General features: G+C 43.4%; 2 protein-coding genes across 7 annotated transcripts in view; both read right to left on the reverse strand.

The window, feature by feature from the left end:
• glsb (glutaminase b) overlaps nucleotides 1-4,313 on the reverse strand; it is a 50,772-nt gene extending 46,459 nt beyond the window's left edge. For all 6 annotated transcript variants that reach the window (XM_042084077.1, XM_042084071.1, XM_042084082.1 and 3 more), the window contains exon 1: nucleotides 3,901-4,313. In XM_042084077.1, the coding sequence (XP_041940011.1) occupies nucleotides 3,901-4,184 (284 nt within the window). In that variant the 5' untranslated portion in view covers nucleotides 4,185-4,313. The remainder of the gene's footprint in view (nucleotides 1-3,900) is intronic.
• Nucleotides 4,314-14,342: 10,029 nt separating this feature from the next.
• nab1b (NGFI-A binding protein 1b (EGR1 binding protein 1)) overlaps nucleotides 14,343-22,500 on the reverse strand; it is an 18,099-nt gene continuing 9,941 nt past the window's right edge. The window contains 3 exon segments of the mRNA XM_042083917.1: nucleotides 14,343-16,908; nucleotides 17,349-17,474; nucleotides 22,054-22,228. Of these exon segments, the coding sequence (XP_041939851.1) occupies nucleotides 16,820-16,908; nucleotides 17,349-17,474; nucleotides 22,054-22,228 (390 nt within the window). The 3' untranslated portion in view covers nucleotides 14,343-16,819.

Below are 22,500 nucleotides of genomic sequence, written 5' to 3' on the forward strand. Positions count from 1 at the left end.
CAGTATCTTGAAGTGAAGTACATGAATAATTTATTGTCATTTATGTTGAGTAATACGGTTAGTTATGCGACGCAGTGGCTGGAGCCCAAGACGAATGTCCCATTAGGGACAATAAAGTCTGCCTTGATGAAATGAGAGAGACAGAAAGGCAGGTTTGGGAGGAATTCTCAACAACAAACAAATCCAACTGAGCTGAGATCTGAGAGCAAACAACAGACACCAACCGCTGTCTGTCTGCATGTCTGTCCTTGTCCTTTTCCTTTTTCTCACATAAACATCCTCTGTCTGTTTCATTCGCTTTCTGTCTGCATTTCACGGTCACTGGAAGGACAGTAAGGTCAGGTGTATGCTGGACGGGAGCGGACGTCAGCTGTGCTGTGGGAACTGGAGCGGGGCGGCTCTGTTGATGAGGGGACGCAACATGGCACTTACTCTCTCATGTCTTCTTGGCTGCTGAAAGATAAACAGGCCACTTCAACAGGAGGAGAGAGAAACTAAACGGGGACAATAGACCGGCACCAGCGCCGTAAACAACAGCACAGAGCCAGAGAGGGGGAGAGACTGGGAGAGAGGAAGAGAGAGAGAGAAAGAAAAGGTTGTGGACAGGAGAGAGAGGGAGATGTAGATTATGTAATTTAGGAGGCATTTCTGAGAGAAACAGAGTTCACCGAGCTAAATTAATAAACCAAGTGTTCGAAAAAGCCTTCTATGTTCTCCAACTGTGTGCAAAGACCACAAGGCCTTGCCAGATTAATACCCATTACATATGTATGACCTAGTCACTGACTTCAGTGACCATGCATATGATGTGATGGTCTGCTCTTTGCCTGGCTACACAACAGCAATGAAGTCTCAATTCATATAACTGGCATTTTGCAGTCTCTCAACATCTGTATAATATCCGTAATCTCATGGGCTTGGGATAATAATCCCCCTCTCACTGAGCTGAATCACAAGTGATATGCAGCTATTACTATGCAACAGCATTGAATTGCATTTTTTTATTTAAACCTCGGGTTTTCAAAGCAACCCACTTTGAGAGATCGATTGTGTGTGTGTGTACAGTATGTGTGGCACTTCAAAGACAAGGCTGGGGAAGGATGTTCTACTCAGCAACACACACACACACACACACACACACACACACACACACACATACACACAGTAACAAATACACAGACTTTCAGCCAGTTCTGAGGCCTTATGTAAGACCGTCCAATGCGGTAGGGGTGAGCAGGATTTTCCACTTTCCTCAGAACCATTACAACCATTACAGTCATTTTTACGAGGTTGCTGCGCATAGACACATACACAACTGAGGGCTTATTCTTAAGAGAGCTGACATGTGTTCACTTTCTCTGATGTGCTTGCTCTTTTTTGCTATTTCCTTATTTCTCTCTCTCTCTATCTCTCTCTCTCTCTCTCACACACACACACACACACACACACACACACACACACACACAGGACAAAGGAGTGGGAAAACCTGTGTTCTCCCTGCTCCATTAGCAAACTCCTGGCTGTCATCATCACACACCACACCCACATTCTGTTTAGATCCCCTCTAACACCACATCCACCCTGAAGAACCTCCACAACTTCCTTGCTCTTTCCTTCTAGGTCATACAAATATGTTCCCCACTGCCGTCTGTATGTGTGTGTGTTTGTGACAGAGAGAAAGAGAGGAATAGAATATGAACGAAAGTGAGCAACTGCACCAGAAAGTGTACACGTGTCCACTCTATTACATAACGTTGTTTGTGTTTATGATCTATAAGCCTACATACACTCTCTCTCCCAATCCATCCAGCTATGCATGTACAGTACATGGCTATGAGGAGCCCAGCAGAAGACCTCTAATGTTTCTCTATTTTCACACCAGCAAACTCACTGCTCTCGGTCCATCACTTGTCACACATGTTCACAGACTACTGAGGAGCCTTGAACAGACTACTGAGGAGACTTGAACAGACTCCTGAGGAGACTTGAGCAGACTACTGAGGAGACTTGAACAGACTCCTGAGGAGACTTGAGCAGACTACTGAGGATACTTGAGCAGACTCCTGAGGAGACTTGAGCAGACTACTGAGGAGACTTGAGCAGACTACTGAGGAGACTTGAACAGACTCCTGAGGATACTTGAGCAGACTACTGAGGAGACTTGAGCAGACTACTGAGGAGACTTGAGCAGACTACGAAGGAGACTTTGGTTGGTTGATAGTGGAAAGTGAAGTGAGCCAGGCCGTTTGTGCTTCATGGTGATAGACTGGCAGAACCCAGCATCTGCCCGAGGCTCCCCAGAGGTTTTTCCCTGGCCTCGTCGTGGGTAGAAAAAAAACAACACCCAGACTTTACTTGGGTCTGTTTTTAGACAGATATAAATACCTAATAGAGCTTTAATTACAACCAGCTGGTCAGGCAGCTTTGAAGCTCATCTCACAGAATGTGAAAGTTGCAGTCAATTAGCCCAATACATCAGTCTCCACAAAACTTAGGCTACTCCACAAATCTAATGGAATATACCACTGACTCTTCCCTACGTCAATAACCTATTTACAATGATATTGGCCATTGATTACCTATAGCTGGTCTCATAGCTTTGACTCAGTTCTGAGTTAAACAACATTCCCCCTAAGGTTCATTGACAAATGCCAGAATAAGGTTTAACTACTGGTACACAACCATACATGTGGGTAACATTCTGTATGTGCAAAGAAGCACGATTACATAATATATGTAATACCCCAATCTGTTCTGTTTCCTGGAGCATGTAGGCCTATTACATATGTTACATTGTGTAGCCTACCCATTACACCAACTGTGTTACTTCGAAGGCACTGACAACAAACGTCACTCGGTTCCACCATGACCGTAAGATAGAGGCCAGACATTAACTTATTTATGACATCTGAACAAACTATGATTGACCAACATCTTGAGGGGGAACAAAACTTGTTTGTAAGATCAGGCTACGCTACATTTCAAGTGATGTTTCATATGTTCACTTTTAATAGCAACAGATGCTTGCAATCATGGCCAACAGGAGAAGGCAGAACTCTATGGAACTGCATAAAAACAGAGTGCAAAGCGGAGGCAGAAAAAGGGGTGGCGGACCACCTCTCGTGGAACTTTCTACGGACCTTGCATTCCCTGCTGCTGACTCACCGCAGGGGATGAAATGAGAAAACATCCCCTGCGATTAGCCGCGTCTGACGGCGAGCGGGCAGCACCAACGCACAGCTTTGCCAAGTTGCGCCGATGACTCAACGGCTCGCCGGTCTGCCAGCACACTCTTGGATTATACTGAGCTTTTGTGCAAAATTGAGGCACAAACTCAGACTCTACATGTAAGCCAGAACAAGACCTGAATAAGAATCGCAGTTCAATCGTGTTTATGAATTTGATGAGATTTCATGTGATGTTTGACGTTTCTTTGTATATTGTGTTTACGGAAATGTGCGACTAGCCTATTTACATTCCACAGCTGCCATATTCGTGTGGAAATCCGCGCTTTATCTTGGACTGGGGCCATTTGATAAGGGCCGCCACTCCCCTCTGAGTTCCAGAAAAGAAAAGAGCGCTCACATGGGCTAAACGTAAAACGAGAGTCACTAGTTGGCAACATTGTAGTCTGTTACACTGTATCAGTTCTCTGTTGTAGGAGCGTGCACAGAGGCAGCAACTGAAACATTGTAGTCAAATCACTATAACGTCAGTGACCTTTTCACATCGTTCGTAGTCTACTACTTCGCCACGTTGTCGGTTTGACATTAAGGCATTTGCACGAGGGGCAACATGTGTGACCAAAAACATGACACAAATAAATAACCAACTATTCAAGAGACGTGTGCAGTCGTTCAGCATTAGGTTATTACGTGCTATTACAGGTAGCCTACTTACGTGGTTGTTGTGCCGTCCTCATCTTTTTTCACCTGTTCTGTCGCCTCTATTGCTCCTTCAGTCTTCGTGCAGAAAGTCCTTATCCAAGGTAAGACGCATGGAGGTCGGTGTCCCCCACCATGGAAAGTCTTTAACTTAGATATAGCTCTGGCATCGGGACAGGCGGTTCTGAAGCAGTTAGGGTTTTGTGATGACGATTTATTTCTGGCAATACCTGTCAAGGGACGCTTAAGGTTGGATTGAGACAACTCCTTCAGCACTGTTGAAAACCTAAACTGTAACATTTCAATCTTGTCAGGCTAGTTTAGGAGAATTTCTTTACTTAATCAATTTGAAATTGAAGACAAAACTGAGAATATTGCCTAACCGCACCGCTGACTCTGCCGCCGGACCAATAGAGGACTGTTGCGCTGCTGTTAAGATCCGGCGTTGTTTTAAAGAACAAAATCCCAATAATCACGCCCATCTTAGACGTCATTGGTAGAGCCGGTTTCGCTTCTTTTGTCCTATGTTCTCTCATTGGTTGAATTAAGAGGCTATCATATTTTGTTCAGTACATCACTTCCTACAGCAAGGCGATATGCATTCTACCTAGTAGTAGGCCTAGTGGATGTTTCCCAATTTTCTGGGTAGTCGATAGGTTAATGATAGACCATAACGTAAAGGAAACCTTTCTTCTTCTATTTTACTATCTGTTTTGTGTGTGTGTGTGTGTGTGTGTGTGTGTGTGCGCGCTCCAGTCACTCTCTTATGACTGGCTGAAATTGTGTGTCTCCTGGTTAGTACGTGGAACATGGGGATAGTTCCTCAAAGCATGAAAACAATTTGATATCGAAATTGATAGACCTATATATGTTATGACTAGAATTTGGTTACAAAAGTTGAAGGGCTATGAATTATATTTCTCCCACATTTTGGTCCAAGCCAAATATTCTTTGAATGCTACCATTCTTTACAGTTTGAGTGTGGAGAGATATAATTTCCATATAAATATAAGTTCACAGTTACGAAAAATGCCATTACTGTATATATTTTCAAATCCATGCTCAATGAGTTAGAGTCAAATCATAGGCTATAGTAAAAACAGGTTCTTGCCATTCTCCATAGACAGAATGCTTGCTGAGAGGAGTCTTTGAACTAGTTCAGTCACAGTCCTCTGTTTTGTAAATAGCCTAGACTACAACAATTCTTTTCTAAAGCACTTAAAATATGTTGCTCTCCTGCTAACTTTGCTTGGGTCTTTGAAGTTTTTAACTGTTTCTCTCTCTCTCTCTCTCTCTCACTCTCTCTGTGTGTGTATGTGTGATGCGTAGTGTGTTTCATTACTATTTCATTGTGACTTTATAGATAGTTATTCTTTCATCGAATCACACTGAAATATAGAATATCCTATGGAACAATTCTTTCTCTGAAACTCAACACAACTATCAAATAGTTCCCTAATGAGTCATAAGAATTCTCATTCCAGAACCATCTATTTCCCACAATCCCACTCAAACTGGTTCCTGCCAGTGCCTCATCTATCTGAGTGAAATGGATATGGCTCCCCCTCTCTTTTCATGGTGGTACTGTTGTTACAGTTGTCTGATAATCATCCTGCATTGTTTACTCCCAGCAAAATCTTCTCTGAAGAGATATTAATGGGATGATCTCTGATTTTGTAATAATAATTCGGATGAAAATGTTTCCCATCTTTTTTCATAAACATGTAATATATATTTTGTTTGTATATGCCTTTCTCAAACCCAAGGTCACTTATAGGAGCAAATAGAGGATCACTGCATACAAAACTTAACTGACAAGAGACAGAAATGACATCATAACACTACGTTACAGCAACAAAACAATGATAGACAACAATAAAGCTACATAAAAGTAACAGTGACTACACAACATAATTACAGACAACCATACCACAGTAAAAAGTGCGGCAGGGCAAATTAGGCATAAGCCTATGTATTGCTGCCATCCTGAGGGATACATAAGTACTGCAGTTTAGTTCAGCTCAAATGCTTCCAGACAGATGTGTTTTCACTAAAAAGCATGACTAATAATACAATCTTGATATGTTGCAGAAGAGAGTGAATGCTCAATACAATTTAAATATAAAACTATAAAAATAAGTTAGTTGGAGAAAATGGAAAGGTTTGGAATCAGAGGTGTAGGTCTGGAATGGCTGAAGAGCTGTATCAAAAATAGGAGTCAGTATGTACAAGTGGGCAATGCCATGTCCAAGCTCGCTAACATCACGTGCGGCGTGCCCAGGGTTCGATAGTTGGACCAAAATGATTCATTATGTACATAAACAATATTTGTAAAGTGTCCAATATATTGAAATATGTCATTTTCGCAGATGATAACAACATTTTCTGTTCAGGCGACTGTTTACAGAGGCTAATGGAGATGGTGACAGTACAGTAGAACTAGGTAAATTGAAACTGTGGTTTGATAACACATTTAACAGCTCAAGTAAGCTTAAGGATAGAAACTGTTGAGTTAGAGAGAGTATAGGAAAATACCCTTTTAGAGTAATAATAGACCATACATTCAGTTGGAGACCACAAATAAACCATGTAAGATCCAAAATTTCCAGAAGCATCGGGGTGTTGAGTAAAGTCAGACTCTTTCTTAACCACAGATCTATGAACACTCTATACAGCAAGCTGATTCTTCCTTGTTTAACATACTGTGTTGAAAACTGGGGTAATGCCTGCAAAACCACTCTACAGACAGTGTGCACAGTTCAGAAAAGAGCAATACAAATTGTGAATAATGTTGGGTTCAATGATCATACTAATTCATTATTTCTTAAGTCAAAAACACTGAAATTCATGGACCTGGTAAACCAGAAAACTGTGTTAGTTCTGTATAAAGCTCAACATAACCTACTTCCCTCCAACATACAAACCATGTTTAGAGAAAGAGAAGGGGGTTATGCCCTCAGAGGCGAACTCAATTGGAAACAACCTACCTGTAACACAGTGATGAAAAGCAGGTGCATATCTGTCTGTGGCCTGAAGTTATGGAACGCATTGCCAGATGAATTCAAACATAGTAGGATTGTTTCCAAATGTAAAAAAGGGTTCAAACACATGACACTAGATACGTACAGACATTGAGTAGTATTATTCTATGAGAATGTTGATAATGATGATGATGATGATGATGATGAACATTGTTATTGTCATTATGGTTACTATCATTATTTAGGATGGTGGCAATGTACTGTATATAAGTACTGACCCTTATGGGTATAAGGACCCATACATTCACTCATTCATTCATGATTTACAATTTATAAGGACCAATAAATAAATAAATTCATTCATTCATTCAAGGTTCACAATTTCTTTCATATATTTCTCCTGATTCTATTTACCTCTTCAAAATCAAACAAGATTCTTCACTGGATGTCAGAATTAATACATGCTATATACATCAATTGTCCATTATGTGCAATAACAGTTATGTCATAGTATAGGTAATATCCCAATGCTCACTTGTATGTTGATGAGTTTTGATAAGATCCCACCTTGCTAAAACGTTGGAGACGCCCATAGCCACTACATCTCAAATGGTCTCTCCTCTGATAGTACCTATTTAAGTGGTGACTAAAACCAGTGGAATACCTGAGCTCTGTTTGCCTTGGATCAGTAGAAAGGGTTTTTGTCTGTGTGAAAGGCAAAACAATGTGATGCACAATAGAGACCTCCTTTTTTTTATCAACTAACTAGTTTATTTGTGTGTGTGTTTGGCTGAGAATCTGGGCTGAGTCATGTCACTTGTGCAAGCACTGATGTGTAATATGGCCTTTTTATTCCCCTAAATCACGTGGCGTGCAATGGACTAATGGGAGGGACAGGACCACTTCTCTGCCTGATTTCACAGCAGCAGGTTTGGACAGCAGGATTCATCTGTCACAAGCCTAATAAACTACTGTGTCTGCTCTTACATTTTGCTCTGACAGTTTGGATCGGTAAGTGTTTAGAGGCAGAAATGTTTCCTCTCACTTTTCTTCTTTTCTGAGAAGTTGCGTAGAGGTCTTTGATTGTCTTGACACGGACGATTGAATTTGAGCTGCTGTTCTGCATGGATGTGTCAGGACAATAGGATGAAATGCTACACTGATTACTATACTATTCATGCAATGTAAATATATATATTATAGTATATATAACTGAAATGACAAAATCTACTTCAGTTTCCTCGTGCAAATGTTTATTACAGTAAATGTCAACTGATGTGTATATAGTAAAATGTTATTAAATGTATTTAGATCTAAGAGCACATTATCTACTGATGGTTTCTCAGAAGTTTTTTTTAATGTTTTCTGTCCCCCTACCTCCTCCCCATTCACTTTATAGTAACTAATGGTTAGGCCAAGGTATCAGAGGCTGAAGGCTACTTACATTTCTTAATATATTTTTGCTAATTTTTGTATGTTGTAACTAAAATTCATATCCATATTGCATCTTTAATGACTCCCTATCTCTCTGTCTCTCTTTCTGTCACTCTCTGTCTCTCTCACTTTCTATCTCTCTGTCTCTCTCTTTCTCTGTCTCTCTCTCTCTCTGCTTTACTGGCTAGCTATCACTACAGAGTTCATACATGCCCATTTCATACAGCTGGTAAATATTGAGCCATCTCGAGGGGATTATTGCTTCCGTCGCTATGACAACAGGGTATAGGGTATTCTCCCCTCCTCAGGTACCTTAGGCGCTGACCTTCGTCAGTATTTCTCCTTGGGAAACCTTGATACAAATACACTTCCTCGCAGCAGACAATTGCCAAGTTACGTCACAGAGGACTCTTAAAACAGTCACGGTAACCCAAACTGGAACCGGGAGAGGATTGTTGTCCAGATCTCCAGGGACAACCGAGCCAGTGTGATTGGAGACCCTCTGGCACGGGTGCGCAGGGTCCTCATCACCCAGTGTCATCATGCTGGGTCTCCTCCTCAGGCCTGTGTCTATGATGGAGACTACACCTTTGAGGTTAACCTTCAGCTCCTAGGGAAGATTCCCCAGCTCACACTGGACGCCTTCCTGCAGCAGGCTGGTTACGACACATATGTCAGGGATGCACTACGCGCCCAAAGCTTTGGATGCACGTGGGGAACGCAGGGAGGTGTCAGTGTTGGAGGCGCAGGGGGTGAGTGTGATGCCCCCATCAACGTGACGCTGGAGGTGATGACCTCCACTGACCCTGATTACGCCTGGATCAGCTGGAGCGATATTCCCCGGACCGCCCTGGAGAAGGCCGTGGTGTCTGGACCCTGGGCTGCAGGGCTGCAGGTCACCCTAACGCAGCAGATGGGTCCTCAGTCTCACATCAAGCTCTGGGCAGGCCCCCGAATTCGACGAGGCCAACAGGAAACTTCTGTCTCGAGTGCGTGGATACGACGCCAGTCTGCAGCTGTTCGTCAAACGAGGCAAAGCCTGTGCCCGCCTCTACAACCGAAAGACCTTCAGCGATTGGATGACCATGGGCAGATTTGGACTCTCGTGGGTGGCACTGTACAACAACAGCTCGGACAGCAGCATGAGCACGCAAACGTGGCAGTGGGTCATCAGATTCACGAGGAATGCAGGGAAAGACACAGAGGCGTACGTGGCTTACGATTACAACTCTAACATAGACATCAGGCCAGGGGTGGAGGCTCGGTTCTTCCTGGGTAGGGACTACTCCAGTGAGAGGGCCTGCACAGGACCCTGGGAGCAACAGCGCCCCCATCAGGTCTGGTTGGAGGTGCAGCCTCCTGCCTGGTGTGGAGTAGGACTATATGATGAACCCAAACTGCTAGGATGAGTCACAACTCTAAATATAACCGCAAGCAGTGATCAACTTCCAAGCAGTTGGATGAAGTGCATCTATCAAGGACTCCTAAAAGGCGATCAAAAGAGCATAAGGACAAGTGTACCGAATTTCACATTTTTCCATCAAGTGGGTTATTAAGGTGCAGTTTATTGACATGTGTAAGTTGTATGATGAACCCAAACTAGCATGAGTCACAACTCTGATTATGTGGAAGAAAGAGTCTGCACTGGAGTCCAGGGGTTACGTCTGCATGCTTACAACGATTGTTGTCTAGATATACAGTAGGCCTAAAATACTGGCAACAAGCTTGACAGTTTTGAACGGTTCATCTATCTACCTATCCACTCAATTTAGAATTTATTGTTAGTTGACCGACTTACAGTAAACAACCAAATACCACCTAAATGTTTCACAGAATTCCGCAGGGTCAGAACACAGGGCATACTACACTATGGAGTTGTTAGTGTAAAATTAAAATGCTCTTGTGTAAATTCCACTGTGAATGAAATGATGATGGCACACCATGCAGTAGATGATAACGCACAACCCATTCATCTGTAATCAGACAGAAATATGCAGCATTCTTCACAACTCATAAACACCTTGCTTTGATATTTATAAATAAAACCTACATGTGTCATCATACTAATCTATTTGTGTTTTTGACTGCAACTGACTATGTGTGGACCATTAAGCTTGCCACCCTTGTCAACAGGAGGGAGAGTTAGGTGTGGGAGTAAGGCGTGGGTGTACTCTGTGTTTGGTGTGTTTGAATGATTACTGAGAAGGCCTTTGTGAGTAGGCGATGTGTGTGGGCAGGAGGACTGTGAAAGTGTTACAGCATTTGTGACAGAATGGAAACGATCGTTGTCTTATTTTTATTACAAGACTTGGCTATGCAATTGATTTTCATAGATATGAGCTTAGGCCTATAACACACAGTCTGTTTAAAAAAAAACAAAAAAACATGCATTAGATCCCCAGCAGAAACAGCTGTCTCATAATAACAACCTATTTGTGTGTAAAGGGAGGCATTGAGATGGATTCAGCTGAATTTTTATGTAATTGAATCCAAACATTGAATTGCCAATAGGATTCAATCACATCCCCAACAGTTCATGACCCAACTGGAGGTCAACTGGAGGTCAATATTCAATATTTTGGAGCAGCCGTGGCCTACTGGTTAGCGCTTCGGACTTGTAACCGGAAGGTTGCCGGTTCGAACCCCGACCAGTAGGCACGGCTGAAGTTCCCTTGAGCAAGGCACCTAACCCCTCACTGCTCCCCGAGCGCCGCTGTTGTTGCAGGCAGCTCACTGCGCCGGGATTAGTGTGTGCTTCACCTCACTGTGTGCTGAGTGTGTTTCACTAATTCACGGATTGGAATGCAGAGACCAAATTTCCCTCTCGGCAGTGATCGATTACTGCACGGGCCTACCGGGCCCAGGCCCAGGGGCCCAGGGGGCCCAGGGGGCCCTGAAGCCCAAGCTTTTGCATGGAATCATTGCCTCAATATCAACAAATCAGGATGTAGGCTATGAATCTGATTGAATGTAGTATTGGCCATCCCCAAAATGCACCAGAATAGGAAATCACAGGAAATCACATCAAACAAATAAAAAAAAATCTGGGGGAGGACCCCCAAACCCCCCCTCCCACATATGCAACAATTAGTGGGGGGCCTTTAATACATCTGGGCCCAGGGGCCCGAAAGTTCATAATCCGCCCATGCCTCTCGGGATCAAAAAAGTACTTGTTCACGAGAATTCCTAGTCATTTGATAAACAAATGAGTTGTCAAGAGCTGGAAATCAGTGACGTCTTTTAAAGAAGAAATATGTTCAGCCATATGTAGGCTAATCATGGCTATTTTAGACCTGACTTGACTTTTATGTCCCGTAACCTTGGCGGCCTATTCCTATATGCCTGGCCAACAGACTGGTGAAAATGGTCACTGGTGTCCGCCAGGTGCGACTCAACACATGGAAGCATTTCAGATCGACACACCTTTCCCTCTCAGCCCGTAGATTTTTCCTTATATGCTAGTGATGTGTATAAACAGAGTTTTTCATATGAGAGCTTCTCACACATTATGTTTGTTTGGATAAGACAGTTCTTGAATAATTTGCGTTGTCTTTCACCCGGGGGCCCATCTTACACAATGCGCTAAAAGTGTAGTGGGCCTATACCCGAATGCAGACTTTCTGCCTATGAGACTAATGATGTAATTATATGCACACATGAAGTCGAACATAGAGAAGTGATTCATCGGCCCACCTGCCCACCCACGCCCAAGAAAATAAACTACTCCGTAGTGACAGACCACAAAGTCATGCAAAATGCATAGTTTCATCTTGAATTCAGGCGATGGATCCCAAACTCAGGCAGCCTGTTACTTAAAAAATGAAAGAAAAAAAAAGATCTTGACGGTAAGAGTCGGGAAAACTGGTGAAGTGACGAAGTGTGGGAGACGTGCCGTGCGCTCGAGGGAGCGCTGACGGGCGCAATTAAGGATGCTCTGTGACTCTTAACTAGCGCACACCGACTCCTCTCTGTTCAGGTTGACGTGCGGATTATAAAAATGAAACGTCCTTTATCCCGTCGCTAGAAAAAGAGGACAAGATAATTCACATGCCACCCACATTCTAGCTAAAGCTGTCGGTCTTACGCACGGTTAGAAGGGAATGAGTGCACATCCGCCCAGTTCCGTCCCGCTCGTCCCCGCTGCGCGCTCCTCCCGACGCCTCTGTTGCTGCCCACACCGCTCCGCGCCACGGTGACCTATCTGTGACATCCCCGCGGGGAGATGTCACCGAGGCTGAGCCTGCGCGAGGCCGTGGGCGGCATGTGGGGTGCTTATCACCACAGGGTTTAGACATGAAGGCAGACCTGCGTGCGTCCACTAACGAGGAAAGGGCCGAGAGTGCGTAAGAATGAGTCATTTTGAACTTTCAGAATGTGTTAAGATGATGTACATGCAAATTGATGAAGGTGAAGTCGAACTGTCCCATTTGCAGCAGCAGCAGACTTCTGTCACGCCCGCAGGAAAATAGATAAAAGAATGCTTACAGGTCAAAAGTGATGGAGAAAGGAGGTACTTTGCCCCAATATCTCCTGTAAACCCCACAGCCTGATAGCAAAGGGGATTTATATTTCTGCGGTCTACATTCATACTTTTGTAAGTCGCTTTGGATAAAAGCGTCCGTTAAATGACTAAATGTAGCCTTGGCCAAAAGAGTCCACAATCATCATCACTGATAAAAATGTGTTGTCTTGGTCAGACCTGCACCTGACTGCACACACTTAAAGTGGGACTCCTCACATGACGCAAACAAGGGCGTATGTGATAGTACAGTCTTCTCACCTTTGACTTTTAGATCAAAAACATGCAATATAAGAGGCAATCCGATTTCATCAGGTTGTGAGCATTAATTCCTGCCTGTAAATGATAGGAGGGGGCCTTCTGCAGCAGGACTTTGTGGGCAGAAGGGGATGTCCACCTAGAAGAGACTGTGGGCTGATTAACCAGCTCCATTTTAATTCCTTTTCATAAATCATTTTAAAGTTGTAAATTACAGGTAATATCAAAAACTGTAGTTGTGTTGTTTTGAGCAAATGTATTCTTACTTAATCTACCCTAATGCAGATTGACTGATGTTAGCCTCTTTGACAGTGATAGTACTGCCATGATAATGGAATATTAGTAGCGATATTTGGTAGGGCATTGCATTCAGTTGTCACACATCTTTTCCCCATTGTCACAGTAAAAATAAACTGCAGTTTTAGAATTATGACTGGACCAGACCTTGGTCATTAAGATTTGATTAGGGTCTTTCAAACATCATCAAACCTGTCCCACTCTTTCTCTGCTATGCAGAGAAGTCTATCTCTTGTCTAAAGGGAAGAGGAGAGATAGACTTCTCTGCATAGTCTGCCTCTCCACCCTCTCCATGTTTGATACTGACTGTCCACTGGTCTACTGTTTACTGCTACACTGTTTACTGCTACTTTACAGGCTATATTAGCACATATGCACAACCCCTCCCTCCCTCCCTCAGCCTGGATTGTGGCCGTACTTAATACTTGACCAATGGCTGTAACCCTATTACTTCAACCTATTCTTGCACTGATATAGTTCTTTATACTTTACTTTGTTTACATTATTCTCTTACATGTCCATATTTATTTAATGCTGGTCTCTAGACTTTACTCTTCCACTGTTGGACTTACAGTACTTATTTGCACCATCACCATGACACTCATTCTCATAGAGCACCTTACCATGCATACAGAATCACAGGCTCAGTCCCTGCAAGCACCTCATGCTTAATCATCCTTAAGCACACTATGTGGATATTTAATTTAGTTTTATTTAGTATAAAACTAAATAGTCTTTATTGTTCAGTGGTGTTTTTTACTTATATCACTTTTTCTGCTGTAAGTGCATGTTGTGTGTGATGTCTGTATGCTACCGAGACCTTAAATTTCCCCTTGGGGATCAATAAAGTATTCTATCTATCTATCTATCCATTTTAACAACAGCTCACTCTTTGTGTTACACTATTTCATCAGCCATCAACACATGTAACAACAGACAAACAGCAACAACATGAAAAATACTCCACTATTAGATCTCAAAAAATAGAGTTTAATGTCCATGTGCTGTATAACAAATTAAATATATTAGTGTTTACAAAAATGAAACAAATTGGATCATGGGTATACGCATAAACTAAAGGTGTTCTCCTAACAACAGTGATAAGGACAAATTCTACTAACATGTAAGCAGTCTTATCCCACAGATCAAGATGCATCCCTCTACGCTACAAAGCAATCACAGACAGAAAAAAGTGGACTGTTTTTTCTCTGAGAAAGTGTGTGGGACAATAACACTGAACAAAAGCAGTCCAGATAAAAATCCTTCTGTAAAGGTGAAGGTTTGTTTTGACTTTCTCGTCTTCCATTATGGGGCAATTTGCGTCACTGACATTTTCCAGATGATTATTTCTCAGCATGTTCCGCTGATTTGGAGCTGCAGTCATTTTTAAGATTGTCACCAAGTAAATACATTGGATGATATACAAATCAGAAAAATTAAAATGAAATCACCGGAACTTTTAAGATGTTTACCCTGGACCAACATCAGTGTTGCATCATACAGTATAGTTTTATTTTTTGTAACTTTTAAAAACCTATCTGCTGTTTTCTGAAACTGTTTAGTCCCTGTCTCCCTGCATTCAAACTTTATTTTTGGCACTTAAATTAACAGAAATTTGCATACTTAAAAGGGTATTCCCCAAAAATAAACAACAACAGGCAAAATTCTCCCCTTTTCTCATCAAAATACTGCACATGAACAGGACAAATCCGCTAGTCCCAGTTCCTGACAGGAGGTATTTAGCGTTCACAAGTTTCAACCTAAGTCGTGCCAGAAGTCAAAGCAAGCAAGTAATCTAGGAGCAAAGATGTCCACACACTTCAGTTCTTGACAACCAAATCCAACAATTAACAAAGCTGGGCTTTCGGCTATACAGCGTCCATTAGGACACCAGCAGCCCAGCTTTGTGATGCTGGACTGGAGAGGACCGAGGGGTGAGGGCATCTCACGCAGAACGCACCATACAGTTTACATGACAGCTTGGCCGGTTCAATACACATGATTGAGAGAACTACAGAACCCTGATATATCATAAGTCACTACTTCCCACCAGTCACAGCACGTGTGATGGATACACTGAACATAGACAACTCCTACAAATATATGCTGCAGTGGAGATGTATGCATTCATTTTTTCTAAAAAAAAAAAAAAAACATGAGAAGTGTTGAGTGCTTTTTTTTCTGAGCTCACACTGCGGACATATTGTACTGAGGATAACAACACTAGTGCATATCAGTTACAAGTCATATTTTGAACATTGGTTTGGAAACTAAGACTATATGGCTACACCAGTAAACAGGGTAAAAATACTCTATAATGGACATTCCAAATGCTCATCAAATTTGGGACAACTAGACAGTTTCACAGGGTTGCTAAATGGCAGCTACTGTGTATTGCTCTACTATACTAAGTATTACAACAAGTTATGATAGATAAGATGTGTAACAACGCACTCAAATCACCCTGCATTTCCTAATAAAGTTATTACTATCATGGATTTTATCTGACTATTTACATCTCGTATTTTTGTTGATTTTTTTCTGTTCGTTTTCTGAAGAATCCCTACACATTTCAGAAACAGCTTCATGGGTAAAATCACATCGGCAATGATAAGATGTCAGCACTCTACACTGCCCTTAATCTATATGAAATACACAGACATCACAACTGACATACAATAAGCTTAGTTCAGGATGAACCTCACCTACATAAAGCCTGTGTTTGTTTTGCTGTGTTTGTTGCATTTTTGCCGACCTCAGTTGTGCCTTCCCATAATCCTATTCTACGCTGCAAATCTTCCATCAGTTGAAAACATTTGTCAATTAAATAAGGGTACCACAGGAAATGTACATAGATTAGTGCTTTCAGTTCGGTACCTGGGCTGCACATGCTTATTTTGTAAAGTACATTTGAGAACGGCCCATGGACAGAAAGCACGTTATAAATGGATTCAGACTGATTTATGTGCACACAAAAACAGTCAAACGATGACACTGAAGCCCTTGGTCTCAGTGAAAATACATTTTAGATACAAATATTCATACCTACACAAGACATTGTTTTAAATAACATCATATACAACAAACAGTTTAGCATATAGGATCAGATATATACAGTACAGAAGGGACAATCGCGAAAGAGACTGAAGGTGAGAGAAAGAGAAATCAAAGGAGAGAGGACAATGCAGTCAATGATAATACAAGTCAGTGATCATACAAAAAACACTGAATTTACTACGGTGACAAAATAACGTCTCTAGGTACTTTGGCGGGGGAAAAAAAAAAACAAAAAAAAAAAACAAAATCACGTTTTTCTGAGGCAACGTTGGTTGTTAAGGCTCTACTGTAGCTGTGCTCTTTTAGTATTCACAAACACACAACAGAGTTCATTAGGAGCAAGGTACACAAGAGGGGTGAGGGGGTGGAGTGGGGTGGGGTTGAGGATGCTATCTGGAGTCCTCCGGTTCCGATTTTATGGTCTTTTTCTCAGAAAGGTTGAGTGCGTGTGAGGAATGCTCTGTGCCATTGCCGTTCTCTGGAGGCAGAAACAGAGACATTATATGAGGAAGGTTAGAATATGGCAGCGGCATTCTGGGTATTTTTAAGATGATAACAGGGTTGTGCTGTAAGAACAGTAACCAGAGGCATCTGTTGTAATAAGCTTAAGATAGTAAAGATAGTATTATGGATGCGTGTGTGTGTGCGTGTGAATGTTTGTGTGTGTGTGTGTGTGTGTGTGTATAGTAGGTTTGCTCTGTCCTATGTAAACATACATGAAGGTATCATTTTGAGAGAACATGTAAGATAATGTGTAGCAATCAGTCAATCAATATTTGTGTGCAGTTGTGTGTGTTTTGTGCATGTTTGCATGTATATTTAGGAGGTGGACTGTGTGTGTGTGTGTGTGTGTGCGTGCGTGCGTGTGTGTGTGTGTGTGTGTGTGTGTGTGTGCGTGTGTGTGTGTAAGACACTAACCTGTGGCAGCTGTCTTGCTCTCTGTGTTGGCGTGATGTCTCTTCAGTTCATTGGCCAGTTGCTTGCCCAATGGTGTTTCGCCCTCAGTCCTCTGGCTGGCAACCCGCAGATTCAGTGGTCTCTCGCCTACACACGCACACACACACACACACACACACACACACACACACACACACACACACACACACACACACACACACACACACACACGTCAACACAGGCAAAAAACCCACTACCACGTAAATACATTTCCACCTTGAACCTAGCATTTCCTTACAAAAGAAGAAGCCTCTGAAATCTTCAGCTGAGGTCACTGCCTGCCTACATCAACACTCAGGGCCAAATATGGCGGCTCTGATGCGTAAGCATCACACACACAAACAGTCACTCTGGTGTTGTGGTATAACACCCCCCCCCCCCCCACACTCAACCGCCTTAATGCACGCGTCACATTAACCTGCGCTGTCTCCTCCTCAACCCTGTGATCTCATACGGGGGCCATTGTGGTCCAAGCACGAGAGGGAGGGAGAGAGAGAGAGAGAGAGAGAGAGAGAGATTGGGGGCCATGACTAACGTCTTTAATTTTCTCGCTTGTTCTCTCCCTTTTTTTCTCTTTTTTAATGTGAAGAAGGAAAAAAAAACGAGTGAATGCCCGTACGATGCTTTTTAATTACCCCCAGTGCTGATTCATTGCAGCGGCAGCTCAAGGGAAAAGGAGGGAGAGGGAAAAGAGCAAGAGAGAAAGAGAAGGAGAAAGAAAAAAAGAGAGATTGGGAGAGGGAGAGAGAAAAGAGCAAGAGAGAAAGAGAAGGAGAAAGAAAAAAAGAGAGATTGGGAGAGGGAGAGGGAAAAGAGCAAGAGAGAAAGAGAAGGAGAAAGAAAAAAAGAGAGATTGGGAGAGGGAGAGAGAAAAGAGCAAGAGAGAAAGAGAAGGAGAAAGAAAAAAAGAGAGATTGGGAGAGGGAGAGAGAAAAGAGCAAGAGTGAAAGAGAAGGAGAAAGAAAAAAAGAGAGATTGGGAGAGGGAGAGAGAAAGAGAGAGAGACTGACCGAAAGAGACACATCCAAGAGAGGGAGAGAAAGAGAGGGAGAGGAACTGATGGTTAAAGAGAGCGAGAGAGAGAAAGAAAAAAGGTTGAAGGAGTTTGAGGTAGCTCGGCCCCAAGGCCACTCAGCTGGAGTAAACAGGCCGTGTGTAGGCCTCTCGCCCACTCACAAGCTGCATCAGGATATGAGGGGTCATTAATGTGTGTGTGTGTGTGTGTGTGTGTGTGTGTGTGTGTGTGTGTGTGTGTGTGTGTGTGTGTGAGTGTGTGTGTGTGTGTGTGTGTGTGTGTGTATGAGTGTGTAATGGTGGTGGTGGTGGGGGAGTTAATGGGTAAGAGGCTATGGTGGAAACTGCCGTTGGAACACAGAAGACCAGGAAGAGAACAAGGGCAGAGTTGAGCCGTTTGTCTCTAGCCAGAGATCTGTGGTGATGAGAGCCTGCTGGATAAATGAGAAACGCAGCTCTGGCTAACCCCTAATCTGAAGGATCAACATAGACCTCGAGTCAGAATAATCACAATTTGGAAAGTGTAGAAGAGATTAGATCCATGATGGTGAACATCAAAGCTCAAACGATGAAAGGAAAGACAGGTAATTACAATCTCTAAAGATGGGGTTCCCCATCTTGCCAAACTCCATATTTTTCTCTCTGAAGTGAAGAGTGACGTAGCTGGTCACTGGTCACGTAAAATCACTGGTCTAACTGAATGTACCTGCTGAACAAGGGCATTCAGACTGATGTGCACTAATTTCAATCAGGTGCAAGAGATGGCAGGCTCTCAGTGCAGAGAGGTTCTCGGAGTGAGACATAAAAGTTCCACTCTGAAGGGGCGGTGGTAGTGTAGTGGTTAAGGAGCTGGGCTAGCGTGCAGTAGCCTGAAAGTTGTCGGTTCAATTCCTGGCTTCCACCGTTGTGCCCTTGAGCAAGGCACTTAACCCCAAGTTGCTCCGGGGACAATGTGATCCCTTGTAATATAGCTAACATATGTAAGTCACTTTGGTCAAGAAGTGTCTGCTCAATGTAATGTAATGTAATGAAGTATTGACCATTCGTTGCATTGAAGGGACCAAAGAGGCAGGAAAGAGGACAGAACCCACACATCCAACACAGGTGCTAAAGCAATGAGTTCAAAATACTGAAAGAGTCACATGCTCTACAAAAGCTTTATGTTGTGTGAGTTTAACGTTGTGCATTAAACTTAAGTTAGAGGTTGTATGCTGCTGTTGTTGTGCATTTAGCAACACGCCCTTACACCTCTAATCTACATCTTTCCTATCAGCTTCAAGATGAAATTGCACAACAGCTGCTGCGTATATCTATGTACATTCATAAGGCAGGATGCTTAAGTACAGTCTCCCAACCTACACATCCCCTCTGAGCATGTCACTTTCAGCAGCCAGGGATAATATGTTTCCCCATTTAAGAATAAGTTTGTCTGTTATCCAAATCAGTTACATGCATCCTCTTGCTTACTTATGAGATATAGAACATGATACGATGACAGTATCTACCATATGCAGAAGAGGTCAGCTCATGAAAAATGAATGGCCTTGCACGTCTTTGGTCTGCCCACGCACTGAATGAACGAACTGTTGGATTTGCTGCCGTCTCCAGGAGCAAGCAGTGACTGGCATTAACCACAGAGGACTTTTTGAGCCTGGAAACTCCCTTAGTAAGTCCGGCGCACAACGCCTGCTGCGAGCGATCAAGTGTCGGTCTCTGGGCCTCGACCACATGAAAGAGGCCCGAATTGGAGCAAAGAGCAGCCAGTGCAGCAGCAGCAGCAGCAGCAGCAGTAGCAGCGCTGTGTGGCCCAGTATGGCCACCGTACGCCCGCGGAGGCGGCAAACGGCAGAGTTGGCTTTCGGGAAATTTAATCATCAATTAGGACACGGAGGCCAGAGAGGTTGCAGATGGCAGCAGAACACGAGTGTCTGTTATGGTTCCCTCTCTCCCTCCCTCTCTTTTTCTCAATCCCTCTCTCTGGCGCATCACTTTTTCACCCACTTTCATCTCAATGTCCTCTTTTCTGTTCTATTCTATCTCTTTTCTGTTCTATTCTATCTCTTTTCTGTTCTATTCTCTCTTTTCTGTTCTATTCTATCTCTTTTCTGTTCTATTCTCTCTTTTCTGTTCTATTCTCTCTTTTCTGTTCTATTCTCTCTTTTCTGCCTTTCTCTCGTCTTCTTCTGCATTCTCTTGTGCTCTTTAGCCCTCTCTCCTCTCTCTGTTCCCTTACGGTTTATTCATACTCTCCTTTCGGCTGCTCTCTCTCTCTCTCTCTCTCTCTCTCTCTCTCTCTCTCTCTATCTCTCATTTTACCCCCCCCCCCCCCCACTAATCTCCTCTTTTGAGCTCTACACAGGCACTTTAACCTTTTTCTCTCCTCTTTTGTCTCTCTCTCTCTCTCTCTCTCTTTCCATCCCCTCTCCCCCTCTGCCCATTTTTCTTACTCTTTCTCTTTTTCCACCTCTTTTATCTCTCTCTCTTCTCTTTCTTCTCTCCTTCCCCATCCTCTGTATGTGTTTCTCTCTCTCTCCTTCTCTCTTTTTCCCTATTCTCTCTCTCTTCTCTTTCTTCTCTCCTTCCCCATCCTCTTTATGTGTTTCTCTCTCTCTCCTTCTCTCTTTTTCCCTATTCTCTCTCTCTCTCTCCTTCTCTCTTTTTCCCTATTCTCTCTCTCCTTCTCTCTTTTTCCCTATTCTCTCTCTCTTTTGTTTAACTCCCACTTATCTGCCACCCACAGCTGACAGATGATCAAATGAAATGTGCAGTAAAAAAGGAACCCAACAGACCAACAGGCACCACCACCAGCTAACTGATAAACGCATAATGCTCTCTGCCTTGGCCACATAGTGATGCGTGTGTATGTGTGTGTGTGTGTGTGTGTGTGTGTGTGTGTGTGTGTGCGCGCACATACACACGCATAGACAAACTCTCTCTGACACATGTGCACACACACACACACACCAAAGACACTATGGGCGACTAGGCTGCGGAGAACTTTGCACCAAAAACAACACCATCACCACAAACAGAAAACCTTTGGTTTCCCCCTTTTCTCGACTCAACGTTCATAACCAAACACACCACACGCACACACCAAACCAGCCAATGAGCAGCCACCAGAGATGACATCACGCTCCACTGGAGAGGCACCAGATCGTTCTGCTTCTTTATCTTCTGAAACAAAAGCTCGTCCCTCATTCAGTTCACAATCTCTAGACACACCAACCCTAATGATCTCAGTCAGGTGTATTTCTGCCGACACAGCTTTGTGCAATATGGATACAGACATGTGAATTGGTGACTCCAAAGTATAATTATTTTAGTGTTGCAAAAATGTGTCTCAGTGCACAAGCTCAATCACCTAATCACTGAAATCACCAATCACCACTGTCTGAAATAATATCTGTACACTTCCATACAGCTACACTTACATACACACACACACTTGCATGTCATTTGCCTGAGGTGGAGGTCCCCCAATACCACTAATGACATCAGCAGTGACCACCGCACACTACATTTACACCTGTGCATTTTATACAAGGTCATTCACGTTGCATTCCAGACAACTTCAGAAGTCAGATGTGACTGAACCTCATTCCCTTAGCGTTAATTTAGCACACCTGAGCCAGTGGACCTGGAGCCTTACCTGTCTGCTCGGCGCTTTTGTCGGCGGCGACTCCGTTGGTGGCCTGACGCTCTGCGGCGGCGGCGTGCTTGAAGGCGGCAGCGGGGATTCTCCAGTCCAGCGCCTGCAGGCGGTCTTGGGCCGCCGCGTCGTGCAGAATCTCCATCTGCTTCGCTACCAGGCGCTCCAGCTGCATCTGATAGAGGAGGAGGAGGAAGGAGGGAGGGAGAGGGGGAGGAGGAGGGAGAAGAGGAGGAGGAGGGAGGTAGAGGGGGAGGAGGAGGAGGGAGGGAGAGGGGGAGAGAGGTTTAACGCCCGTTTTTGGTATTGACTCAAGTCATCAAACCCTGGTGTCAACACCCCATTACATTAAAACCCCATTAAAACACATGGTACATGCACAACAGAAAGATAGAGAGAGAGAGAGAGAGAGAGAGAGAGAGAGAGAGAGAGAGAGAGAGAGAGTAA

This window comes from Alosa sapidissima, chromosome 2 (genome assembly GCF_018492685.1).
Source record: "Alosa sapidissima isolate fAloSap1 chromosome 2, fAloSap1.pri, whole genome shotgun sequence".
NCBI classification, from domain to species: domain Eukaryota; kingdom Metazoa; phylum Chordata; class Actinopteri; order Clupeiformes; family Clupeidae; genus Alosa; species Alosa sapidissima.